The sequence below is a fragment of the Cherax quadricarinatus genome, chromosome 12 (genome assembly GCF_038502225.1).
Source record: "Cherax quadricarinatus isolate ZL_2023a chromosome 12, ASM3850222v1, whole genome shotgun sequence".
In the NCBI taxonomy this organism is placed as follows: domain Eukaryota; kingdom Metazoa; phylum Arthropoda; class Malacostraca; order Decapoda; family Parastacidae; genus Cherax; species Cherax quadricarinatus.
The window spans coordinates 38,427,966-38,451,854 of NC_091303.1; the positions used below are offsets into that span (position 1 = coordinate 38,427,966).

Genomic DNA, 23,889 nt, shown 5'->3' on the forward strand with positions numbered 1-23,889 from the left:
TTGAAATCACTCGAAATGAAAACAGATGATGCTAAACACCTCCACTGAAAAGCAGGGGGGATGCATTGAGTACACTAAAAGAGAACTCAGTAAGTGTAAGGGGACCAAGACTTTTCATTATCCTACCTTCATGGATAATGGGAACTGCCACCAGATCCCTGGTTGCTCTCAAGAGGAAACTTGCTAAGTTCCTAAAATCAGTTCCTGACCACCTGGACTGTGGTGCATGTAACTGGCACCAACTGCCAGAGCTTTTAGGCCAGCAACCAGGAGGCCTGATCTGGGGTTGGGCAACATGGGCATTGATTCCTGTAATTGACAAAAGGTAACCTACAAGTAACATGCATGTTTTGGCTTCACATACTAAAGGTGCTCTGGTGGCCTGGCGGCTAAAGCTCTCGCTTCATACAGCGAGGGTCTGGGTTCGATTCCCAGCCAGGGTAGAAACATTGGGCGTATTTCTTTACACCTGTTGTCTATCTTCACCCATCAGTGAAATGGGTGCCTGGGTGTTAGTCAACTGATGTGGGTCGCATCCTGGGACACTGTCCTAATTTACCCGAAATGCTCAGCATAACAAGGGGCTTTCTATATAGTAGTATGTCACTGATATCAGCTAGGCCTGTATACCATATACATGTACTTGTAGTAAATAAAGATATTATTATTATTATTATCTTCATGGAATTTTTACTGGGATTCTGAAAACTTTTAATGTTCACTCATGATGCATACAGAGCTGAAATTAACTTTTTCATGTAGACCTTTAGTTGATACTGAACTATGATATTTATTTATTTATTATTATTTGGACATGATACCTAGTTGTACAAAAGAAATACAGTGGTTGAGTGTATATGCCAAAAGCCCCTTGTATGCAGAGCATTGTGGGCAGGTTTAAAATTAACTTAAGATTAACTAAGCAATGATATATTCAGTGGTAAAAAATACAGTAAACAAATTGCAACATGAAGTACAAATTTTTTTTTTTTTTTTTTTTTTTTTTTTTTTTTCAACAAGTCGGCCGTCTCCCACCGAGGCAGGGTGACCCAAAAAAGAAAGAAAATCCCCAAAAAGAAAATACTTTCATCATCATTCAACACTTTCACCACACTCGCACATTATCACTGTTTTTGCAGAGGTGCTCAGAATACAACAGTCTAGAAGCATACACATATAAAGATACACAACATATCCCTCCAAACTGCCAATATCCCAAACCCCTCCTTTAAAGTGCAGGCATTGTACTTCCCATTTCCAGGACTCAAGTCCGACTATATGAAAATAACCGGTTTCCCTGAATCCCTTCACTAAATATTACCCTGCTCACACTCCAACAGATCGTCAGGTCCCAAGTACCATTCGTCTCCATTCACTCCTATCTAACACGCTCACGCACGCTTGCTGGAAGTCCAAGCCCCTTACCCACAAAACCTCCTTTACCCCCTCTCTCCAACCCTTTCGAGGACGACCCCTACCCCGCCTTCCTTCCCCTATAGATTTATATGCTTTCCATGTCATTCTACTTTGATCCATTCTCTCTAAATGACCAAACCACCTCAACAACCCCTCTTCTGCCCTCTGACTAATACTTTTATTAACTCCACACCTTCTCCTAATTTCCACACTCCGAATTTTCTGCATAATATTTACACCACACATTGCCCTTAAACAGGACATCTCCACTGCCTCCAACCGTCTCCTCGCTGCTGCATTTACCACCCAAGCTTCACACCCATATAAGAGTGTTGGTACTACTATACTTTCATACATTCCCTTCTTTGCCTCCATAGAAGTACAAATGAGTATTTCAAATAAGAAGCTTTATAGTTGTACAAATTTGTTACCTGATGAGAGTTCCGGGGGTCAACGCCCCCGCGGCCCGGTCTGTGACCAGGCCTCCTGGTGGATCAGAGCCTGATCAACCAGGCTGTTGCTGCTGGCTGCATGCAAACCAACGTACGAGCCACAGCCGGGCTGATCAGGCACTGACTTTAGGTGCTTGTCCAGTGCCAGCTTGAAGACTGCCAGGGGTCTGTTGGTAATCCCCCTTATGTATGCTGGGAGGCAGTTGAACAGTCTCGGGCCCCTGACACTTATTGTATGGTCTCTTAACGTGCTAGTGACACCCCTGCTTTTCATTGGGGGGATGGTGCATCGTCTGCCAAGTCTTTTGCTTTCTTTTGCTTTTGTAGCACAATTTATAATATAATCCGGTCAAATCGAGTAAAATCCATGATTTGTAGTGCAGAAACAGGTCATATGATCATTTGATGAGTTACTGTGCATTCAAGAGAATGGAGTATTCTGTTAGGTAATGTAATTACAAAAAAACATAGTTTGATAGGGTCACAGGTTATACATTTATGAGATACAGTTAATCAGTATTTATTTAGTTGTGGGTGAATAATCACCCACAATCACAACTGCAAAGAAAATGATAGGATGAATAATGAGAATGTTCAAAACAAGAGATGCAAAGCCAATGATGATCCTTTTCAGATCACTTGTTCTATCTAGGCTGGAATATTGCTGTACATTAACATCTCCATTCCAAGCAGGTGAAATTGCAGATCTAGAGAGTGTACAGAGAACCTTTACTGCACATATAAGCTCTTTCAAACACCTCAACTACTGGGAAAGATTGGAAGCACTTGACTTATACTCATTAGAATGTAGGCAAGAGAGATATATTATAATCCTCACTTGGGAAATCCTAGAAGGAATGATCCCAAATCTGCACACAGAAATCACTCCTTATGAAAGTAAAAGACTGGGCAGGCAGTGCAAAATACCCCCAATGAAAAGTAGGGGTGCTATTGTTACACTAAGAGAAAACACCATAAGTGTCGGGGCCCAAAACTGTTCAGCAGCCTCCCACCATGCATAAAGGGAATTACCAATAGGCCCCTGGCTGCCTTCAAGAGGGAGCTGGACAGATAATTAGCCCTTTCAGGGTCCAAAGGCCAAATTTCGAAGTGCGCACCAGTGTCCAAGAATTTTCAAAAAATAATTTTGTTATTTTTTCTTATGAAATGGTAGAGAATCGTTTTCTGAAGGTAGTCAAACAAAAAGTACGAAATTTGATGGAAAATTGACAATATTATGCTCTCGCGAATTTTGATGTGCCAGCAATATTTATGCATCAGCGATTTTGCCGACTTTGACTCCCATTTTACGTCAATAACTTTATTCCAGTTGACCAAATTCTTAGCTATTTCACTAGTATTACTTCTATTCTATCGATTGAGCACAAGAAATCGCCAACTCACCTGTTTAACTATAAAATAAAGTGATTGGAAATTAGTAATTTGGCCAATTTAGTGCAAAGTTCAAAATATTACAATTTCAAAATAGGGTCCAGAATAAACAATGTAGGCATTCCTAGAACTAAACTAACATTTCCTCTGTTCATTAGTTACATTTTCAGGCTTTACAAATGAATTTCATTTTTATTTTAATTCACATAATGAATTTTTATTTAAACCAAAAAACAGAAGATTTACTGTCATGCAATATTGTAATAATTGTATATATAATATCAGTACATTTGTGAACATATATTAGACCCACCAGCTGGCATGTATTAGACATGTGAGGTCATTTGTTTACTCTTGAACATCGGCAAAAATTTAACATTTCCGCTACTTTGAGCTCAGTTTCAAGCCATTTTCAGTACTAAAAGCAATCAAAATCATCTCTATTTCTGTAACATATCTTCCATTCTATCAAATGAGACCAAGAAATCACAAATACAACTATAAAAAACATACGAAAACACACTGCAAAGTTGCTGTTTTAATCGAAAATTATGGTCTCAGATTTTTTTCTCTCATTATACACTGTGTGCTGCAGGATTTGTTTTATGTGGTGCACACATATCACATAGATGTATTCTCTCATATCTAGTCCCAAATTTACCGCTCACAGCTTATCAGAGTGAGCTGAGCTCATGACGTAGATCTATGGTTTGGACCCTCAACGGGTTAAAGTCGGTGTTGGATCAGCCGGCCTGTGGTTCGTACATTGGACTACATGCAGCCAGCAGTAACAGCCTGGTTGATCAGGCCCTGATCCACAGGTAGGCCTGGTTGTGGACCGGGCTGCAGGGGCATAGATCCCCGGAATATGCCCCAGGTAGACTCCAGGTAGACCCCTCTAGAGTCTTCTAAAGTATGTGATAGGATTAAAGACTCAAAGAATTGTTAAACCATATAGCTTGTATAGTTGTGGGTGCTTGTGGCTTGGTTGGTAGGATCCTTAGCTCACACACTCAAGGACTGGGAATGATTACCAGCATGGGTGAAACATTGGGAATGTTTCCTTACAACTGCTGCCCCTGTTCATCTAGTAGTAAGAAAGAACCTGGGTGAGTCACATCCTGGGAAGAAAAGGCTAAAGAACCCCAGTGGAAATAAGATCAACAGTTGTCTATGACTCGTGTATTTTATTGGGTTATCTTGGGTGGCTAACCCTCCAGGTTAAAAATTTGAACAAAATCTTGTCTGTCTTATCTTTTTATGAGATACAGCAGCTTATTTTCTTGTTTCTATACAGCACAGTTAATGCTTATGAAATAATGGGAATTCAAAAGTCTTTGTGTTATGGGGGTAATGGATTGAACCATGTGATTATTTAAATCATAATATGTTGTTAAGAATGCAGTGCTTTAACCCCTTAACCCTTTCAGGGTCCAGAGGCCAAATTTCAAAGTGCGCACCAGTGTCCAAGAATTTTCAAAAAATAATTTTGTTATTTTTTATTATGAAATGGTAGAGAATCTTTTTCTGGAGGTAATAAAACAAAAAGTACGAAATTTGATGGAAAATTTACGAAATTATGCTTTTGCTAATTTTGATGTGTCAGCGATATTTACACATTGGCGATTTAGCCAACTTTGACTCCAATTTTAAGCCAATTACCTTATTCCAGTCAACCAAATTCTTAGCTAATTCACTAGTATTACTCCTATTCTATCGATTGAGCACAAAAAATTGCCAACTAAACTGTTTCAGCTACAAAATAAAGTGATTGGAAATTGGTAATTTGGCCAATTTAGTGCAAAGTTCAAAATATTCCAGTTTCAAAATAGGGTCCAGAATAAACAATGTAGGCATTACTGGCACTAAACTAACATTTCCTCTGTTCATTAGTTACGTTTTCAGGCTTTACAAATGAATTCCATTTTTATTTTTAATTCACATAATGAATTTTTATTCAGACCAAAAAACAGAAGATTTACTGTCATGCAATATTGTAATAATTGTATATATAATATCAGTACATTTGTGAACATATATTAGACCCACCAGCTGGCGTGTATTAGACGTGTGAGGTCATTTGTTTACTCTTGAACATCGGCAAAAATTTAACATTTCCGCTACTTTGAGCTCAGTTTCAAGCAATTTTCAGTACTAAAACCAATCAAAATCATCTCTATTTCTGTAATATATTTTCCATTCTATCAAACGAGACGAAGAAATCGCAAATACAACTATAAAAAACATATGAAAAACACTGCAAAGTTGCAGTTTTAATTGAAAATTACAGTCTCAGTTTTCTTTCTCTCATTATGCACTGTGTGCTGCAGGATTTGTTTTATGTGGTGCACACATACCACATAGATGTATTCTCTCATATCTAGGCCCAAATTTACTGCCGTATATCTACGGCACGGACCCTGAAAGGGTTAACTGTCCAAATGTAGATCTATGTTCTCTTGCCCAGCACTCTGAATATTTTGAAAAAAAAAAAAAAAAAAATTAAATAAAGTTTTTTTTTTTTTACTTAAAGTAATGTAAAACAAATTTAGAGTCAGTACTTACGGAGATATAAGGCCACAAAGTCGGCGCTTGTTGCTCACCTGATGGCAACATAAAGCGCTGCTGCTTGCAGAAGTGTTGCTGATATACCTCTTTTTCTCATTTTTTTTAATTTTTAAAATTTTTATGTTCTGATGTAATTACAGTTTGTAGTAGTTCTTGTGATTTCATAGCTAATCTTTGTTCTGACACTAATGTTAGTTACTGAAATGCATGTAGTTCTCAAATAGTCACCAACATAGTGACAGGTGAACATTTTCACCTACCTTAGTCACATACTATTGTCTAGAAATATATACATAGTATTTATAGGTCCCAGCAATATTTTGGATATGTTGGAGTATATAATAATAATAATAATAATAATAATAATAATAATAATAATGTTTCCTTGAAGCATGGTGTAAGACGAGTGTCACTCCACTGCTGACAGTGCAGCAGTGGTGCCACTGCTGACAGTGCAGCAGTGGTGACATTTAATGAGCGTGCACTGCCTTGGCTTTATTTGTTTTCACTGTTACACATAAACATGTCTGTCTATCTGTCTGCCTGTCTAGCTCTCTGTATATCTGTCTGTCTAGCACTTTGTTTATCTGTCTTTGCATTTCTGTCTTTCTGTCTCTCTGTCTCAGAGAGAGCCACTCATGAACCAACAGGTATTACACATGACACAGTCATCACTTCTGATTCCTGAACAAGTGAAAATATGTATTACTTGTCAGTCATGCTTACTATGCATTATATCTACAAGCACAGTATAGCACTTTGTCTGGATTTTTTGGGTTATTCTAGGTAATTTACACTATGTATAATTGTATTTATGTGTACCTGTGAGACAGAGACAGAGATAGACAGAGACAGATATAGATAGACAGACAGATGGAGAAAGAGATAGCCAAAGTCAATCAGCCAGCCAGCCAGCCACCGGCCAGCCAGCTGACCAGCCAGCCAGCTGACCAGCCAGCCAACCAGTCAGCCAGCCGTCCAGCCAGCCAGCATGCCGAAAATGTATTAGATGTTCCAGAATTGTTTCTCTTTACTTAGGGCTTAGGTTATAAGACATTCTGGTAGGATGACACTACCAGTGGTACCAAAATTGAAAGGGTGTTGCACAAATGTTGCACATGGGTTATTATCGAGGTTTTTGATATTTCCTCGACCACTTATGGCCGCATCCACCTCAAAGCAACTAAACTCGGGGTCAACTTCATTTTCCTCTTAACCCTTTGACTGTCACAACCCCAAATCCTGAAGTGTCTCCTGGTGTCGAAAATTTTTGGGAAAAAAAAATTATTTTTTCTTATGAAATGATAGAGAATCTTTTCCCAGTGGTAATGACACCAAAAGTATGAAATTTGGTCAAAAACTTATGGAATTACGCTCCCGCGAAGTTAGCGATTCTGCCGATATATACGCATCGGCGATTTCGCCAAGTTTGAGCTCTATTTTTGGCCAATTCCTTTGTTCCAGTCGACCAAACTCATAGCTATTTCTTTAGAATTCTATTTTTTATATCAATTGAGTACAAGAAATCACCCATTTACCAATTTCAACTACCCTACAAAGTGGTCAGAAATTGACAATTTGGTCAATTTCACGCAAATTAAAAAAGATGTCAATTTCAAGATAGGGTCCAGAATAAACAATGCAGACATTCTTGGCACTAAAATAACATATCCTCTGTTCATTAGTCACATCTCCTGGCCCCTCTTATATTACTCTTGCTTTCTATTTTGATTTCACACAAAAAGTAGAAGATTTACTGTTATGCAGACTACTGCATTATTGTAAAAATGGTATAAATAATACCAGTGCACTAATGAAAGAATATTAGACTCACCAGTTGACATGTATTGGAAGTGTGGTGTGATTTGCTTACTCTTGAACATTGGTATAAATCGAACATTTTCGCTACTTTGAGCTCAATTTCAAGGTCGTTTTCATCGTGAAACTAATCAAAATCATCTCTATTTCTGTAATATGTTTTCCATTCTATCAAATGAGACCAAGAAAACGAGAATACAATCATAAATACTATAGGAAAATACACCTCAAAATCGGCATCTTAATCCAAAAACATGGTCGGAGTATTCTTTCTCTCATTATGCACTGCGTGCTGCAGGATTTTTTTTATACAGTGCACACTGACCACACAGACCCATTCTCTCACATGTGGGCCTACCAGCTTTCTCCTGCTTGATTTGAAGCCGCTGGAATTAGTGAGTATATATATACGTCCGAAACACTGGCTCGTAAGACGTATATATATATATGGCTGAAACAGTCAAAGGGTTAAAATGGGAGTGTTAATACTACATGACATCAGTGAATCCTAGGTATTTGCCACACTGTTTACTCTAGCTGGCACTCAAATGAACTGGTGCTCCCACAAGGTAAAAAATGGTCCCAGATTATTTTAATACTGTGCACACTGGGTGTTAAGACCTCTTCTCTGCTGACCAGGCATCTCAGGGCAATCGTGCCAAATTTGGAGACAAGAAAAATAAAACGTAGATCTACGTTTGGACAGTTAATCCCTTCAGGGTCCAAGGCCAAATTCTGAAGTGCTCCAGTGTCCAAGAAATTTTGAAAAAAAAAAATTATTTTTTTCTTTCTTACAACCACTGGGACCTCTGGGATCTGCCTAGGACCACTAAGATTTAGCTAGGTTCACAGTAGTGTCTTACTAGAGCTAAGGCTGGATTTAAAAGTTAGGAGTATACATATGCTTACTCTAACAAAATTTCTTTGTTACATTCAATATTCACATTTTGAATCTTATTGGAAACATTTCCATAACATGTACATACATACAAAACAAAATATTGAATGCCTGATTTATTTTTCCAGACAAATGGGAAATTGATCCAAATGAGCTTAATCTCCTAGAGGAACTAGGATCAGGTCAGTTCGGTGTAGTGCGACATGGTAAACTACGATGCCTTGACGTAGCTGTGAAAATGATGAAAGAAGGGACGATGAGTGAAGATGAGTTTATTGAAGAGGCGAAAGTCATGACGTAAGTACTGACCTGAACATCTGTATTGGTAATGAAATGAAAGATTTCCTCATATCTTTTGCTGCTGTTTATATGATAATAAGCAAATATTGTGCTCTTTAATTGCAAGTCAGGAATTATCCAGGGATTCTCCACTGGCATCCATAGATCTGAAGGTAGGTAATCTTGGGAATTTAGGTGCAGCAGTTCTTGTTGCTTTGTGTTCATACTGTATTCCATGGATGCAAAACAAATGCTTAATGTTTCCAAAGATCAATTGGTAAACATTGAGGTTTAAACTGACCTTTGTAATTAACAGTTTATTTTCAGATTTTTATTGTGTAAAATTCTAAGGTTTAGAACTAAAGTGGGACGTGAAACATGGTATGTGCTTGGATTTGAGAGAAGTATAAATGAAAGTGAGAAAAGTTTTTAGAACAAAGTTATTATTCAGGGAATATTGATCCAAGGGAGGGATTTTTTTTTTTTTGAGATTTTACTGTTAAATTTTGATAAAATTATTGTGGAAAATAAAGAGTAGTAGGAAAGTTTGGAGTGCCAGATTTAATGAGAATGGAGGAGCCTTGGTTGAATCATGTTGAGAAAGATGTTTTATAATCAACAGTACATGTTTCAAGTAGATATAGATAAATGAGTATACACAGTATATATGAAGTGTGCAATGAATGTAGCCAACTAGCCTAGGTTCTAGTGGATAAAAGTTCTGTGGTAGACAGTAGATGTAGATAATGGGTTTCTAGAGAGTTAGGTTTACTGGTAATTTAGCATTATTAAGAGTAAGAAGAAAATGTAATGAAAGGGGAATACATAATGTCATGTTAAAGAGAAGTCTCAATTAAAGAGAAGGGAGAGAGAAAGAGAGAGAGAGAGAGAGAGAGAGAAAGAGAGAGAGAGAGAGAGAGAGAGAAAGAGAGAGAGAGAGAGAGAGAGAGAGAGAGAGACAGACAGACAGAGAAAGAGAGAGAGATAGAGAGAGAGAGATGGGGGAGGGGTTAAAACAGTAAAAAGGTATTGTAAAAGTAGGCTCAATGAGAGAATGGGTAAAGCATTATTAGCAAGTTTTACCAAGAATAAGAGACAGTTTGAAAGGTGAAAAACCCTTGTTGTGAATGAAAGTAGAGAAGCTGGATAAAGAAGCAGAAATGCTAGAAAGATGGAGAGAATATCTTGAAAAATTGCTGAATGTAGATGATAAGATGGAGACAGTCTTATTTTTATGTTTGGGATTAGAACAGTTGAGATATATAGTTCAAAAAGTTTATTCTCTATAAAGATTACAATGCGGGGTTTACATATTTTAGGATATTGTGTGACTCACGAAATCATAATGACACGATTGCAAACAAACCATACCATGGGCGGGATTTGAACCCGTGGTCAGAGAGTCTCATTACGTGTCATTATGATTTCATGAGTCATGTTGACGGCAGTGAGGGGACTTGAGCTAGAGTTTGTCACGGCCACGCTAGCTGGAGATTCATCTGTAAAAACTTGCATTTGTGGTCACAGTGGTGCCTATGCTAACCTTCCTATGGTGTAGAAATATATACCTAGTTGGGCAAATCTTATTGTGGCTAGCTGGTCCAGTGGCTAACGCGACAGTCTGGAGTTGTGAGACTCTCTGACTGCTGGTTCAAATCCTGCCTGTGGTATGGTTTGTTTGCAATCGTGTCATTATGATTTCGTGAGTCATGTTGACGACAATGAGGGGACTTGAGCTAGAGTTCGTCACGGCCACGCTAGCTGGAGATTCGTCTGTAAAAACTTGCATTTGTGGTCACAATGGTGCCTATGCTAACCTTCCTATGGTGTAGAAATATACCTAGTTGGACGAATCTTATTGTGGCTAGCTGGTCCAGTGGCTAACACGACGGTCTGGAGTTTTGAGACTCTGACCGCGGGTTCAAATCCCGCCCATGGTATGGGATATTGTGTGGTTTACATGTTATAAAATACTAATTATAGAGAGAGTCACTATCACATCTAGCATGACTAGGCATTTTGGGAAGACTAAGATTAATTCATAACTCTAAATTATTACAGATTATGGAGCAAGTTGGTATTAACCCTTAAACGGTCCAAACGTATATATACGTTCACGCTCGTAGCGCCCCCAAACGTATATATACGTTTTCTTTGTCATTCACTCAACATTGCCACAATAAGCCTGAGCCACCTAGACATGAGAGAATGGGTGTGCGCACTCACTGTGTGCCATATTAAAATAATTGGGGATGCCTGGGTACCATATGCTCTTTTTTCCTTTTAAAAGAAAAGATTTTTTTTTTCCTCAAAAAATTTGGGGTGCTACGCGAGTGAACGTATATATACGTTTGGACCGTTTAAGGGTTAAGGCTAAGTAACTACATTACAGTTAGTAAATTTAGCAATGTGAATGCTTTTGTTTTGGTACAATACATAGTTTCTATATTGGAGTATCACAGGCAAACTTATGAATAGTTAGGATTCATTATTTTAACCCTTTCAGGGTCCGTCCCGTAGATCTACGGCTTTACGTTCAGGGTCCAAACCTTAGATCTACGCCAAAATTCTAGCGGCGTCAAATTTAGCACAAGAAGGCTGGTAGGCCTACATCTGAGAGAATGGGTCTGGGTGGTCAGTGTGCACACCATAGAAAAAATCTGGACGCCTGAATGGCATTGTGGGAACACCGGCAAAGTAGCTTTGTTCATAGTGCCTGGCGGCAATGAAGCTCTCACTCCCCACTCACTCTCCGGGCGAATTCTGACTCTCTTCACAACTTACAGTTCTAAGACTGATGGAAGTGGAGCTGAAGACGAATTCCATGGTTTTGAACCATATGGTACCCTTGTGCCATATGGTACAATGGTACCATATGGCACAATGGTGCCATGTCATACAATGGTATCATATGGTACAATGGTATCATATGGTACAATGGTATCATATGGTACAATGGTATATGGTACAATGGTATCATATGGTACAATGCACCATATAGTACATTGTACTATATGGTGCATTATTTCCATTAGGGTACAGGGACCCTAATGGAAATAAGTCTGTCTGACTTTTTTTGGGTTATCCTAGGTTCTCCAAACATATGCTGCTAAGTATGATATTCTATGTAACTTTATTTGTGTATAACTAAATAAACTTACTTATGATGCCACATGCACTTGAGTAAGTTTATTCAAGTGTACAGAAATACAATTGCGTAGATTATCATACATAGCAGCATACGGGTGACTTATTTCAGTAGTGACTTATTTCAGGGTGACTTATTTCAGTAGTTATCCCTGTATCTGTACCATATGGTGTCCTGTACTGTATGGTACCCTGTACCATATGGTACCCTGTGCCATATGGTACCCTGTGCCATATGGTAACCCTGTACCATATGGTACCCTGTACCATATGGTACCCTGCACCATATGTTATCCTGTACTGCATGGTACCCTATACCATATAGTACAATGTACCATATGGTACCCTGTAACATATGATACTGTGTACCATATGGTCAATAGGTGTTGGTGGCATGAGACACCAGCCAAGACTGAGTGAGTGGCGACGCAAGCTAGCTACTGACTCCCCAGTTTCCGAGACGAAGTGCTTTGTCATCCACCTCAAGGAACACGTCAGGTTCCTGTAGACTTGTAAATATATAATAGAACATTACTAATATACAACATTTTTGCATATTTTTGTTGTAAACAACTATTGTAAACAAAATAATAATGAAAATATTAGTGTTTATTGTGCTGAATACAACAGTACCATATGGTACAATGAACAATATGGTATCATTGTACTGTATGGTACAAGGTACCATATGGTACCATTGCATCATATGGTACCATTACACCATATAGTACCATAAGGTACCATTGCACCATATGGTACCATTGTATCATATGGTACCATTGTACCAAATGGTGCCATTGTACCATATGGTACCATTGTATCATATGGTACCATTGTATCATGTGCCATTGTGCCATATGGTACCATTGTACCATATGGTGCCATTGTACCATATGGTACAATTGCACCCTATGGCACCATTGTACCATATGGTACTATATGGTACTGTTGTATTCAACACAGTAACCACACTAATATTTTCATCATTTTGTTTACAATAAACTTGTAAACAAGTTTTGTAAGCAATATAATGATAAACAAATTAGTGCAGTTATTGTGTTGAATACAATGAGTGTACACTAATACAATATACATTATACTGGTCTCACAGGCCACAAATGTTATTAGAAAAAGAAAAAAAATAGAAAAGAAAAGAAAAAAGTATAAAAAACGTAAAATAAAAAAATGGGATTTTGCGGAAGTCACTGATGTTGCCGCCACCCGGTCATTTTGGGTCAACTTCCCGCCGCTGTATCGCGGTAAGTACTGATCAGAAATTTTTGTTTTTTGTCTTATTACTTTCACAAAAATATACTCTTTAATTCTGTAAGAAAAAATAATTTTTTTTTTTTATTAAAATTTCTTGGACACTGGAGCACCACTTCAGATTTTGGCCTTGGACCCTGAAGGGGTTAAGATTTGTATTTCTGTGTTATAGTCAATTGGGTGAGTGTGTGAGTGTAAGTGTGAACTACCAGGTGGTTTACATGTAGTTAGCTGACGGGGTGTGTCAGGGAGATAAGATGTTTTCTTACATTAGTTTTGAAAGTGATGAATGTTTCTGCAGTTCTAGTTTTCAGGTAGGGTGTTCCAGATTTTAGGCCCTTTGACGTACATTGAATTTTTGTAAAGGTTTAGTTGGACACGGGGAATGTCATAGAGATGTTTGTGTCTGGTGTTATGCCTGTGGGTCCTGTCACAACTATCAGGAAAGCGTTTTAGGTACGCCTAAATTCTAGCGCCTTCAATTCTAGCGAGAGAAAGCTGGTAGGCTTACATATGAAAGAATGGGTCTATGTGGTCAGTGTGCACAGTATAAAAAAAATCCTGCAACACACAGTGCATAATGAGAGAAAAAAAAAAACTGACCGTGTTTTTGGTTTAAAACAGCGATGTTGCACTGCATTTTCCTATGGTATTTATGGTTGTATTCTAGTTTTCCTGGTCTCATTATATAGAATGGAAGACATATTACAGAAATTGAGATGATTTTGATTGGTTTCACAATGAAAAGTACCTTGAAATTGAGCTCAAAGTAGCAGAAATGTTCGATTTTTGCCAAAGTTCAAAAGTAAACAAATCATACATGCATCCAATACACGTCAACTGGTGAGTCTAATATTCTTTCACATGTGTGCTGATATTGTTTATACCATTTCTACACTAATGCAGTAGTCTGCATAACAGTAAATCTTCTATTTTTTGTGAGAATAAAAAATCAAAGTGGAAAGCAAAAGAAATGTAAGAGGGGCCTGGGGAAGTGACTAATGAACAGAGGAAATGTTATTTTAGTGCCAGGAATGTCTGTCTTGTTTATTCTGGACCCTATTTGGAAATTGGCATCTTGTGAAATTTGTGTGAAATTGGCAAAATTGCTAATTTCTGACCACTTTATTGGATAGCTGAAATCAGTAAATGGGTGGTTTCTTGTACTCATTCGATAGAAAAAAATGGAGTTCTTGCGAAATAGTTATGATTTTTGTTGACTAGTACACTGGAATTGGCCGAAAATAGTAGGCGAAATTGCCAATGCATGAACATCGTTGAGACTGCTAACTTCGTGAGAGCATAATTCCGTAAGTTTTCCATCAAATTTCATACTTTTGGTGTCATTATGATCGGGAAAAGATTCTCTATCTTTTCATAAGAAAAAATAATTTTTTTCTGAAAAATTTTCGACCCTGAGAACAAGTTTATGAGAGGGTCTCTCGACTCTGAATGGGTTAAGGTCCTGTAGATGTAGATTGCACAGTAGTAAGTGTTTATTTTCTGAACAGTGAGTAAGTTTAGATCTATGAAGAGTGGGAGGGGTGTGTTGCCTGGGATAGGATTGCGTGATTATTCTTACTGCGGCTTTTTGTTGGGTTATTATTGGCTTTAGGTGTGTTGCTGCAGTTGATCCCCAAGCACAAATAGCATAAGTGAGATATGGAAAAATGAGTGAATGGTATAGTGTGATAAGGGCAGATTGCAGCATGTAGTATCGTATCTTGGAGAGAATCCCAACTTTTTTGGATACTTTTTGTGTTATGTGTTGGATATGGGGGCTGAAATTCAGGTTGTTGTTGAGGCATAGGCCTAGGAATTTGCCCTCATTATGTCTGGCAATTAGAGTGTTGTTGATCTTAATGTTAAGTTGTGCAGCACCTGCTCTGCTACCAAACATAATATAGTAGGTTTTGTCAGTGTTAAGTGTAAGTTTATTGGCTGTCATCCAGGTAGATACTATTTTGAGCAGCTCGTTAACAATGGTATTGAGAGTGGCAAGATTTGGGTGGGAGATGACGTAAGTTGTGTCGTCAGCAAAGAGAATGGGTTTCAGGTGTTGGGATATGTTGGGAAGATCATTGATGTATACGAGGAAGAGCAGAGGACCAAGGACACTTCCCTGTGGCACTCCAGTATCAAGTGGCTGTGTTGATGAGGCTGTGTCTTTAATGGTGACATACTGATACCTATTAGTAAGGTAGGATTTGAAATATACAAGCGCATGGCCTCTTATACCATAATGGTCAAGTTTGTGGAGTAGGATGCCGTGGTCTACTGTGTCAAAAGCTTTTCTTAGGTCAATAAAAAGTCCTAGCAGATATACCTTATTTTCCAATGCTGTGTAAAGCAGATATAGCATTTTTACAATTGCAGCATTAGTGCTTTTATTTTTTCTGAAGCCAAATTGGCAGGGGTTGAATATGTTTTGTGCTGTTACAAATGAATATAGTCTCCTGTGCACGAGTTTCTCAAAGATTTTGGATAGCAATGGTAAGTTTGATATTGGCCTATAGTTGTTTACATCTGTAGGGTCACCACCTTCATGTATTGGTGTAACCCTTGCCGTTTTGAGTAGTGTTGGGAAAGTGCTAGTTTCTAGTGACTTGTTAAACAGTAATGTAATAGCATGTGAAAGGACATGGGCAGCTCGCTTGTACAATAATGGTGGGATGTGAGACAGATTCCCTGAGTTATTTTTAAGTGACTTTATAATTGTGGTGACTTTTGTGGGCTCAGTTGGTACAAGATAGAAGGAATTTGGGAAATTCCCATCTAGGTAGTCACCGGCACGGGCGTTGGTACATGGGATTTTACTGCCGAGATTAGATTCTATGGTTGAGAAGAAGTCATTTATTTTGTTAACCCTTAAACAGTCCAAATAGATCAACATTCAAATCCGTAGCGCTCCAAAAGTAGATCTATGTTTTTTTTTTTTTACATATTTTCCAATATAACAAAAAAAAAATGTAGATAAAAGTTTTTTTTTACACATTTTCAAATGTAAAGAAAAAAAAGATGATGTACATTTTTTTACATACGTACTTTCAAATGTTGAAAAAACGTATATATACGTTTGGACCATTTAACCCTTTGAGGGTCCATCCCGTAGATCTACGGCTTTACGTTCAGGGTCCAAACCGTAGATCTACGTCATGAGCTCAGCTCACTTTGATAAACTGTGAGTGGTACATTTGGGCCTATATATGAGAGAATACATCTATGTGGTATGTGTGCACCACATAAAACAGATCCTGCAGCACGCTGTGTATAATGAGAGAAAAAAACTGAAATCATGATTTTTCGATTAAAACAGCGACTTTGCAGTGTTTTTCGTATGTTTTTTATAGTTCTATTTGCGATTTCTTGGTCTCATTTGATAGAATGGAAGACATATTACAGAAATAGAGATTATTTTGATTGGTTTTAGCACTGGAAATGGCTTGAAACTGAGCTCAAAGTAGCAGAAATGTTAAATTTTTGCCGATATTCAAGAGTAAACAAACGACCTCACACGTCTAATACATGCCAGCTGGTGGGTCTAATATGCATTCACAAATATGGTGATGATATTTATACAATTATTACAGTATTGCATAACAGTAAATCTTCTATTTTTTGGTGTGAATAAAAATTCATTATGTGAATAAAAAATCAAAATGGAATTTATTTGTAAAGCCTCAAAACGTAACTAATGAACAGAGGAAATGTTAGTTTAGTTCCAGGAATACCTACATTGTTTATTCTGGACCCTATTTTGAAATTGGAATATTTTGAACTTTGTGTTAAATTGGCCAAATTAACAATTTCTGATCACCTTAATTTGTAGTTGAAACGGTTGACTTGGCAATTTCTTGTGCTCAATCGATAGAATAGAAGTAATACTAGTGAAATAGCTAAGAATTTGGTTGACTGGAATAATGTAATTGGCCTAAAATGGGAGTCAAAGTCGGCAAAATCGCCGATTCGTAAATATCGCTGACACATCAAAATTCGTGAGAGCAAAATTCGCGAGAGCATTATTTCGTCAATTTTCCATCAAATTTCATACTTTTTGTTTTATTACCTTCACAAAAAGATTCTCTACCATTTCATAAGAAAAAATAAATTTTTTTTTTTTTTTGAAAATTCTTGGACACTGGGGCACCACTTCAGAATTGGGCCTTGGACCCTGAAGGGGTTAAGGGTTAACTGTATCATTGAGATGCAGTGATGTTTCATTAGGTTTAGTTAGGACAATATTCTTGTTTTTTTTTCAGTTTGTGGGTCCTCAGAATCTGGGAGAGTGTTTTCCAGGTCTTTTTTATATCTCCTCTTGTTTTAGTGAATCTGCTGGAGTAGAACAATTTTTTTTTTTTATTAGTTTGGTGAGAACTGATGAACAGTGTTTAGGAATGTCTGTGTGTATTAAGCCCTGTCTATATTGCTTTTCATATTGGTTTTTCTTATCAATGGATTTCAGAATGCTGCTGGTTAGCCATGGGCAACCGAGCTGTTTATTCGTGATCTGTTTCGTTTTTATAGGACAATGTTGTATAGTCTAAGTAATTTATTAAGAAAAATGCCTGTCCAATTGTCAGTACCATTGGCCTTGGAGAATTCTGTAGGCCAGTCAACAGTCTCTAGGTCTGCTGTGAAATTACTTATTGAGGCCTCGTCATGGAGTCTAAATGAAACTTTGTTGTATTCCAGTGGTGGTTTACTAATGTTTGTTAAGAGGAAGGTTGGGTAGTGGTCAGTAGTACTGTCTGTGATTATCCCTGACTTAAGGGGGGCTAGTACAGTGGACCCTCGCCTAACGCTATTAATTTATTCCTGAGAGCTCAACGTTAGGCGAAATTATCGTTAGGCGAATTAATTTTCCCCATAAGAAATAATGGAAATCAAATTAATCCATTCCTGACACCCCAAAGTATGAAAAAAAAAAATTTTTAGCACATGAAATATTAATTTTAATACACACAAACTGAAGAAGACATGCACAGTTACATGACACTTACCTTTATTGAAGATCTGGTGATGATTGATGGGATGGGAGGAGGGGAGACTGTGGATGGTGTTAATGTTTAGAAGGGGAATCCCCTTCCATTAGGACTTGAGGTGGGAAGTCCTTTTCCGGGGTTACTTCCCTTCTTCTTTTAATGCCACTAGGACCAGCTTGAGAGTCACTGGACCTCTGTCACACAACATATCTGTCCATAGAGGCCTGTACCTCCCGTTCCTTTATGACATTTCTAAAGTGTTTCACAACATTGTCAGTGTAATAGTCACCAGCACGGCTTGCAATAGCTGTGTGAGGGTGATTTTCATCAAGAAAGGTGTGCACTTTAAGCCACACTGCACACATTTCCTTAATCTTTGAAGTAGGCAACTTCTTCAATTTCTCTATCCCCTCCTCCGAAGCAGTTTCCTCAGGTGTGGCCTCTTGCTGTTGAAGATGACCTAGCAGCTCATCAGTGGTTAGTTCTTCATTGTCCTCCTCCACCAACTCTTCCACATCCTCCCCACTAACCTCCAACCCCAAGCACTTCCCTAATGCCACAATGGATTCCTCAACTGGCATACGCTTCTCAGGGTTAGCCTCAAATCCTTCAAAATCCCTTTTGTCTACACATTCTGGCCACAGTTTCTTCCAAGCAGAGTTCAAGGTCCTCTTAGTCACTCCCTCCCAAACCTTACCTATAAGGTTTACACAATTGAGGATATTAAAGTGATCTCTCCAAAACTCTCTTAGAGTCAATTGAGTTTCTGAGGTCATTACAAAGCACCTTTCAAACAGAGCTTTTGTGTACAGTTTTTTGAAGTTTGCAATAACCTGCTGGTCCATGGGCTGCAGGAGAGGAGTGGTATTAGGAGGCAAAAACTTGATCTTAATAAAGCTCATATCTGCAGAAAGTCGCTCTGCCACGTCTGAAGGATGACCAGGAGTATTGTCTAATACCAGGAGGCACTTAAGGTCAAATTTATTTTCAATTAGGTAATTTTTAACAGTGGGGGCAAATGCATGGTGTAACCAGTCATAGAAAAAGTCCCTAGTGACCCATGCCTTACTGTTTGCCCTCCACAGCACACACAAATTAGCCTTGAGGATATTCTTTTGCCTGAACGCTCTGGGAGTTTCAGAGTGATACACTTGTCTCAGTCAGCCTGGTTGGTTTAGTTATTGTCGGTATGAGAAGTGTGTTGTTCATATTGTTGATGAAATCAGTTACAGGCTGATCATCTGGTAGGCCAAGGTTGATATTGAAGTCTCCAGCTAAGAGAAGGTGGTGCTTGTTCATTTGTCTGTTTGTTATTAGTGCCTTTAATTTCTCACTGAAATTTGCATCTTAAGGTTTTTTACAGTAAAATTAGCAAAAATGTATTGTCCATATTCATCACTAAAGCAAGATAGAAGGAAGAGATGAAACTGAATATGAAGGAAGTGAGTGAAGTATTAAATTTTTATGTTAAAGCAGCATGGAAATGCAGATAGCAGATAAGAATAAAATTATTGGAATGTTCAGTATATATATGATAGAAGGGGAAGTACCCAAGGATGTAGGATGAAGATGGGCAATAAGAGTGAGTGAGCATGAATTACAGGGAAATAAAAATTTTGAGTGAAGTGGAAACCTGTAATTGTTTTACATAATGTAAGATTGCCAGTTTCTTTTCTTTCACACTAGATGTGCATGAACAGCATTCTTTGGAGAGGGAGCATGGACACAGGGGCCATCCCACAGCTGCTAAAAACAGCAGACATAGGGACAAGTACAGCAATAGCTAAGAACTACAGACCGATAGCACTAAAATTGCATATCATAAAAATCTTTGAAAGGGCTCTAAGAAGCAAGATTGCCACTCATCTAGATACCCATTAGATACACAACCCAGGGCAAAATGGGTTTAGAGCAGATCACCCCTGCCTGTCCCAACTACTGGACCACTATGACAAGGTCCTGGATGCCCTAGAAGACAAAACGCAGATGTAGTATGCACAGACTTTGCGAATGCTTTCAGCAAGCAGTGCACAAAATTTGTGATAAAGGAATAACAGGAAAAGTTGGTAGATGGATCTATTATTTCCTAACAAATAGAACACAAAGACTAGTAGCAAACAGAGTAAAGTTTGAGGTGGCTACTGTGAAAAGCTCTGTTCCACAAGGCACAGTACTCGCTTCCATCCTGTTCCTCATCCTCATGTCTGACATAGATAAGGATGTAAGCCACATCACCATGTCTTCCTTTGCAGATGACACCTGAATTTGCATGACAGTGTCCTTCATTGAAGACACTTCAATACTCCAAGCAGACATCAGCCAAATCTTTAAATGGGCCACAGAAAACAGTATGAAGTTCAATGAAGAGAAATCTCAATTACTCCAATATGGAAAATGTGAGGAAATTAAAATTATATATTGGAGTATAAAACAAATTCCAACCACACAATAGAGCGAAAAACTAATGTAAAGGACCTGGGAGTGATAATGTCAGAGGATCTTACTTTCAAAGACCACAACATTGTATCTACCACATCTGCTAGAAAATTGACAGGATGGATAATGAGAACCTATCAAACTTGTTCTACCTAGGCTGAAAAATTGCTGCACACCAGCAGTGCCTTTCAAGGCAGGTGAAATTGCTGACCTAGAAACTGTCCAGAGAACCTTCATGGCACACATCTACCTGGAGTCTCCCTTGAGGATATTCCGAGGATCAACGCCCCCACTGCCTGGTCCATGACCAGGCCTCCCGGTGAATCAGGGCCTGATCAACGACGCTGTTACTGCTGGCTGCACGCAATCCAATATACGAACCACAGCCTGGCTGATCTGGCACTGGCTTTAGGTATCTGTCCAGCTCCCTCTTAAAGACAACCAGGGGTCCACTGGTAATGCCCCTTATTGCTGGTGGGAGGCTGTTCAACAGTCTCGGGCCCTCTTCTCCTGTATATATTACTAAATGTAAATGGAGAAACTTTTGTTTTTTCTTTTGGGCCACCCCGCCTCAGTGGGATACGGCTGGTGTGTTGAAAGAAAGAAAGAAGATATATTTTTTTTTTATTATCACACTGGCCGATTCCCACCAAGGCAGGGTGGCCCGAAAAAGAAAAACTTTCACCATCATTCACTCCATCACTGTCTTGCCAGAAGGGTGCTTTACACTACAGTTTTTAATCTGCAACATTAACACCCCTCCTTCAGAGTGCAGGCACTGTACTTCCCATCTCCAGGACTCAAGTCCGGCCTGCCGGTTTCCCTGAATCCCTTCATAAATGTTACTTTGCTCACACTCCAACAGCACGTCAAGTATTAAAAACCATTTGTCTCCATTCACTCCTATCAAACACGCTCATGCATGCCTCCTGGAAGTCCAAGCCCCTCGCACACAAAACCTCCTTTACCCCCTCCCTCCAACCTTTCCTAGGCCGACCCCTACCCCGCCTTCCTTCCACTACAGACTGATACACTCTTGAAGTCATTCTTTTCGCTCCATTCTCTCTACATGTCCAAACCACCTCAACAACCCTTCCTCAGCCCTCTGGACAACAGTTTTGGTAATCCCGCACCTCCTCCTAACTTCCAAACTACAAATTCTCTGCATTATATTCACACCACACATTGCCCTCAGACATGACATCTCCACTGCCTCCAGCCTTCTCCTCGCTGCAACATTCATCACCCATGCTTCACACCCATATAAGAGCGTTGGTAAAACTATACTCTCATACATTCCCCTCTTTGCCTCCAAGGACAAAGTTCTTTGTCTCCACAGACTCCTAAGTGCACCACTCACTCTTTTCCCCTCATCAATTCTATGATTCACCTCATCTTTCATAGACCCATCCGCTGACACGTCCACTCCCAAATATCTGAATACATTCACCTCCTCCATACTCTCTCCCTCCAATCTGATATTCAATCTTTCATCACCTAATCTTTTTGTTATCCTCATAACCTTACTCTTTCCTGTATTCACCTTTAATTTTCTTCTTTTGCACACCCTACCAAATTCATCCACCAATCTCTGCAACCTCTCTTCAGAATCTCCCAAGAGCACAGTGTCATCAGCAAAGAGCAGCTGTGACAACTCCCACTTTGTGTGTGATTCTTTATCTGTTAACTCCACGCCTCTTGCCAAGACCCTTGCATTTACTTCTCTTACAACCCCATCTATAAATATATTAAACAACCACGGTGACATCACACATCCTTGTCTAAGGCCTACTTTTACTGGGAAATAATTTCCCTCTTTCCTACATACTCTAACTTGAGCCTCACTATCCTCGTAAAAACTCTTCACTGCTTTCAGTAACCTACCTCCTACACCATACACTTGCAACATCTGCCACATTGCCCCCCTATCCACCCTGTCATACGCCTTTTCCAAATCCATAAATGCCACAAAGACCTCTTTAGCCTTATCTAAATACTGTTCACTTATATGTTTCACTGTAAACACCTGGTCCACACACCCCCTACCTTTCCTAAAGCCTCCTTGTTCATCTGCTATCCTATTCTCCGTCTTACTCTTAATTCTTTCAATAATAACTCTACCATACACTTTACCAGGTATACTCAGCAGACTTATCCCCCTATAATTTTTGCACTCTCTTTTATCCCCTTTGCCTTTATACAAAGGAACTATGCATGCTCTCTGCCAATCCCTAGGTACCTTACCCTCTTCCATACATTTATTAAATAATTGCACCAACCACTCCAAAACTATATCCCCACCTGCTTTTAACATTTCTATCTTTATCCCATCAATCCCGGCTGCCTTACCCCCTTTCATTTTACCTACTGCCTCACGAACTTCCCCCACACTCACAACTGGCTCTTCCTAACTCCTACAAGATGTTATTCCTCCTTGTCCTATACACGAAATCACAGCTTCCCTATCTTCATCAACATTTAACAATTCCTCAAAATATTCCCTCCATCTTCCCAATACCTCTAACTCTCCATTTAATAACTCGCCTCTCCTCTTCTCTTTTTTAGTAAATGTCTACTGGAGAAGGGGTTACTAGCCCATTGCTCCCGGCATTTTAGTCGCCTCATACGACACGCATGGCTTACGGAGGAAAGATTCTTTTCCACTTCCCCATGGACAATAGAAGAAACAAAGAAGAACAAGAGCTATTTAGAAAAAGGAGAAAAACCTAGATGTATGTATACTATATATATGCATGTGCGTGTCTGTGAAGTGTGACCAAAGTGTAAGTAGGAGTAGCAAGATATCCCTGTTATCTAGCGTGTTTATGAGACAGAAAAAGAAACCAGCAATCCTAGCAATCATATATATATATATATATATATATATATATATATATATATATATATATATATATATATATATATATATATATATATATATATATATGTATATATATATATATATATATATATATATATATATATATATATATATATATATATATATATATATATAATATATATAATTGTGGTAGGGGACCTGAATGCTAAAGTAGGAGAAACTTTTAGAGAGGGTGTGGTAGGTAAGTTTGGGGTGCCAGGTGTAAATGATAATGGGAGCCCTTTGATTGAACTTTGTATAGAAAGGGGTTTAGTTATAGGTAATACATATTTTAAGAAAAAGAGGATAAATAAGTATACAAGATATGATGTAGGGCGAAATGACAGTAGTTTG

At 38.6% G+C, this 23,889-nt stretch overlaps 1 protein-coding gene across 7 annotated transcripts in view; it reads left to right on the plus strand.

Annotated features, from left to right (window-relative positions):
• Btk (tyrosine-protein kinase Btk29A) overlaps window positions 1–23,889 on the plus strand; it is a 728,553-nt gene that overhangs the window by 633,326 nt on the left and 71,338 nt on the right. For all 7 annotated transcript variants that reach the window (XM_070084310.1, XM_070084315.1, XM_053773706.2 and 4 more), the window contains one exon: window positions 8,673–8,841. In XM_070084310.1, coding sequence (XP_069940411.1) covers window positions 8,673–8,841 — 169 coding nt within the window. The remainder of the gene's footprint in view (window positions 1–8,672; window positions 8,842–23,889) is intronic.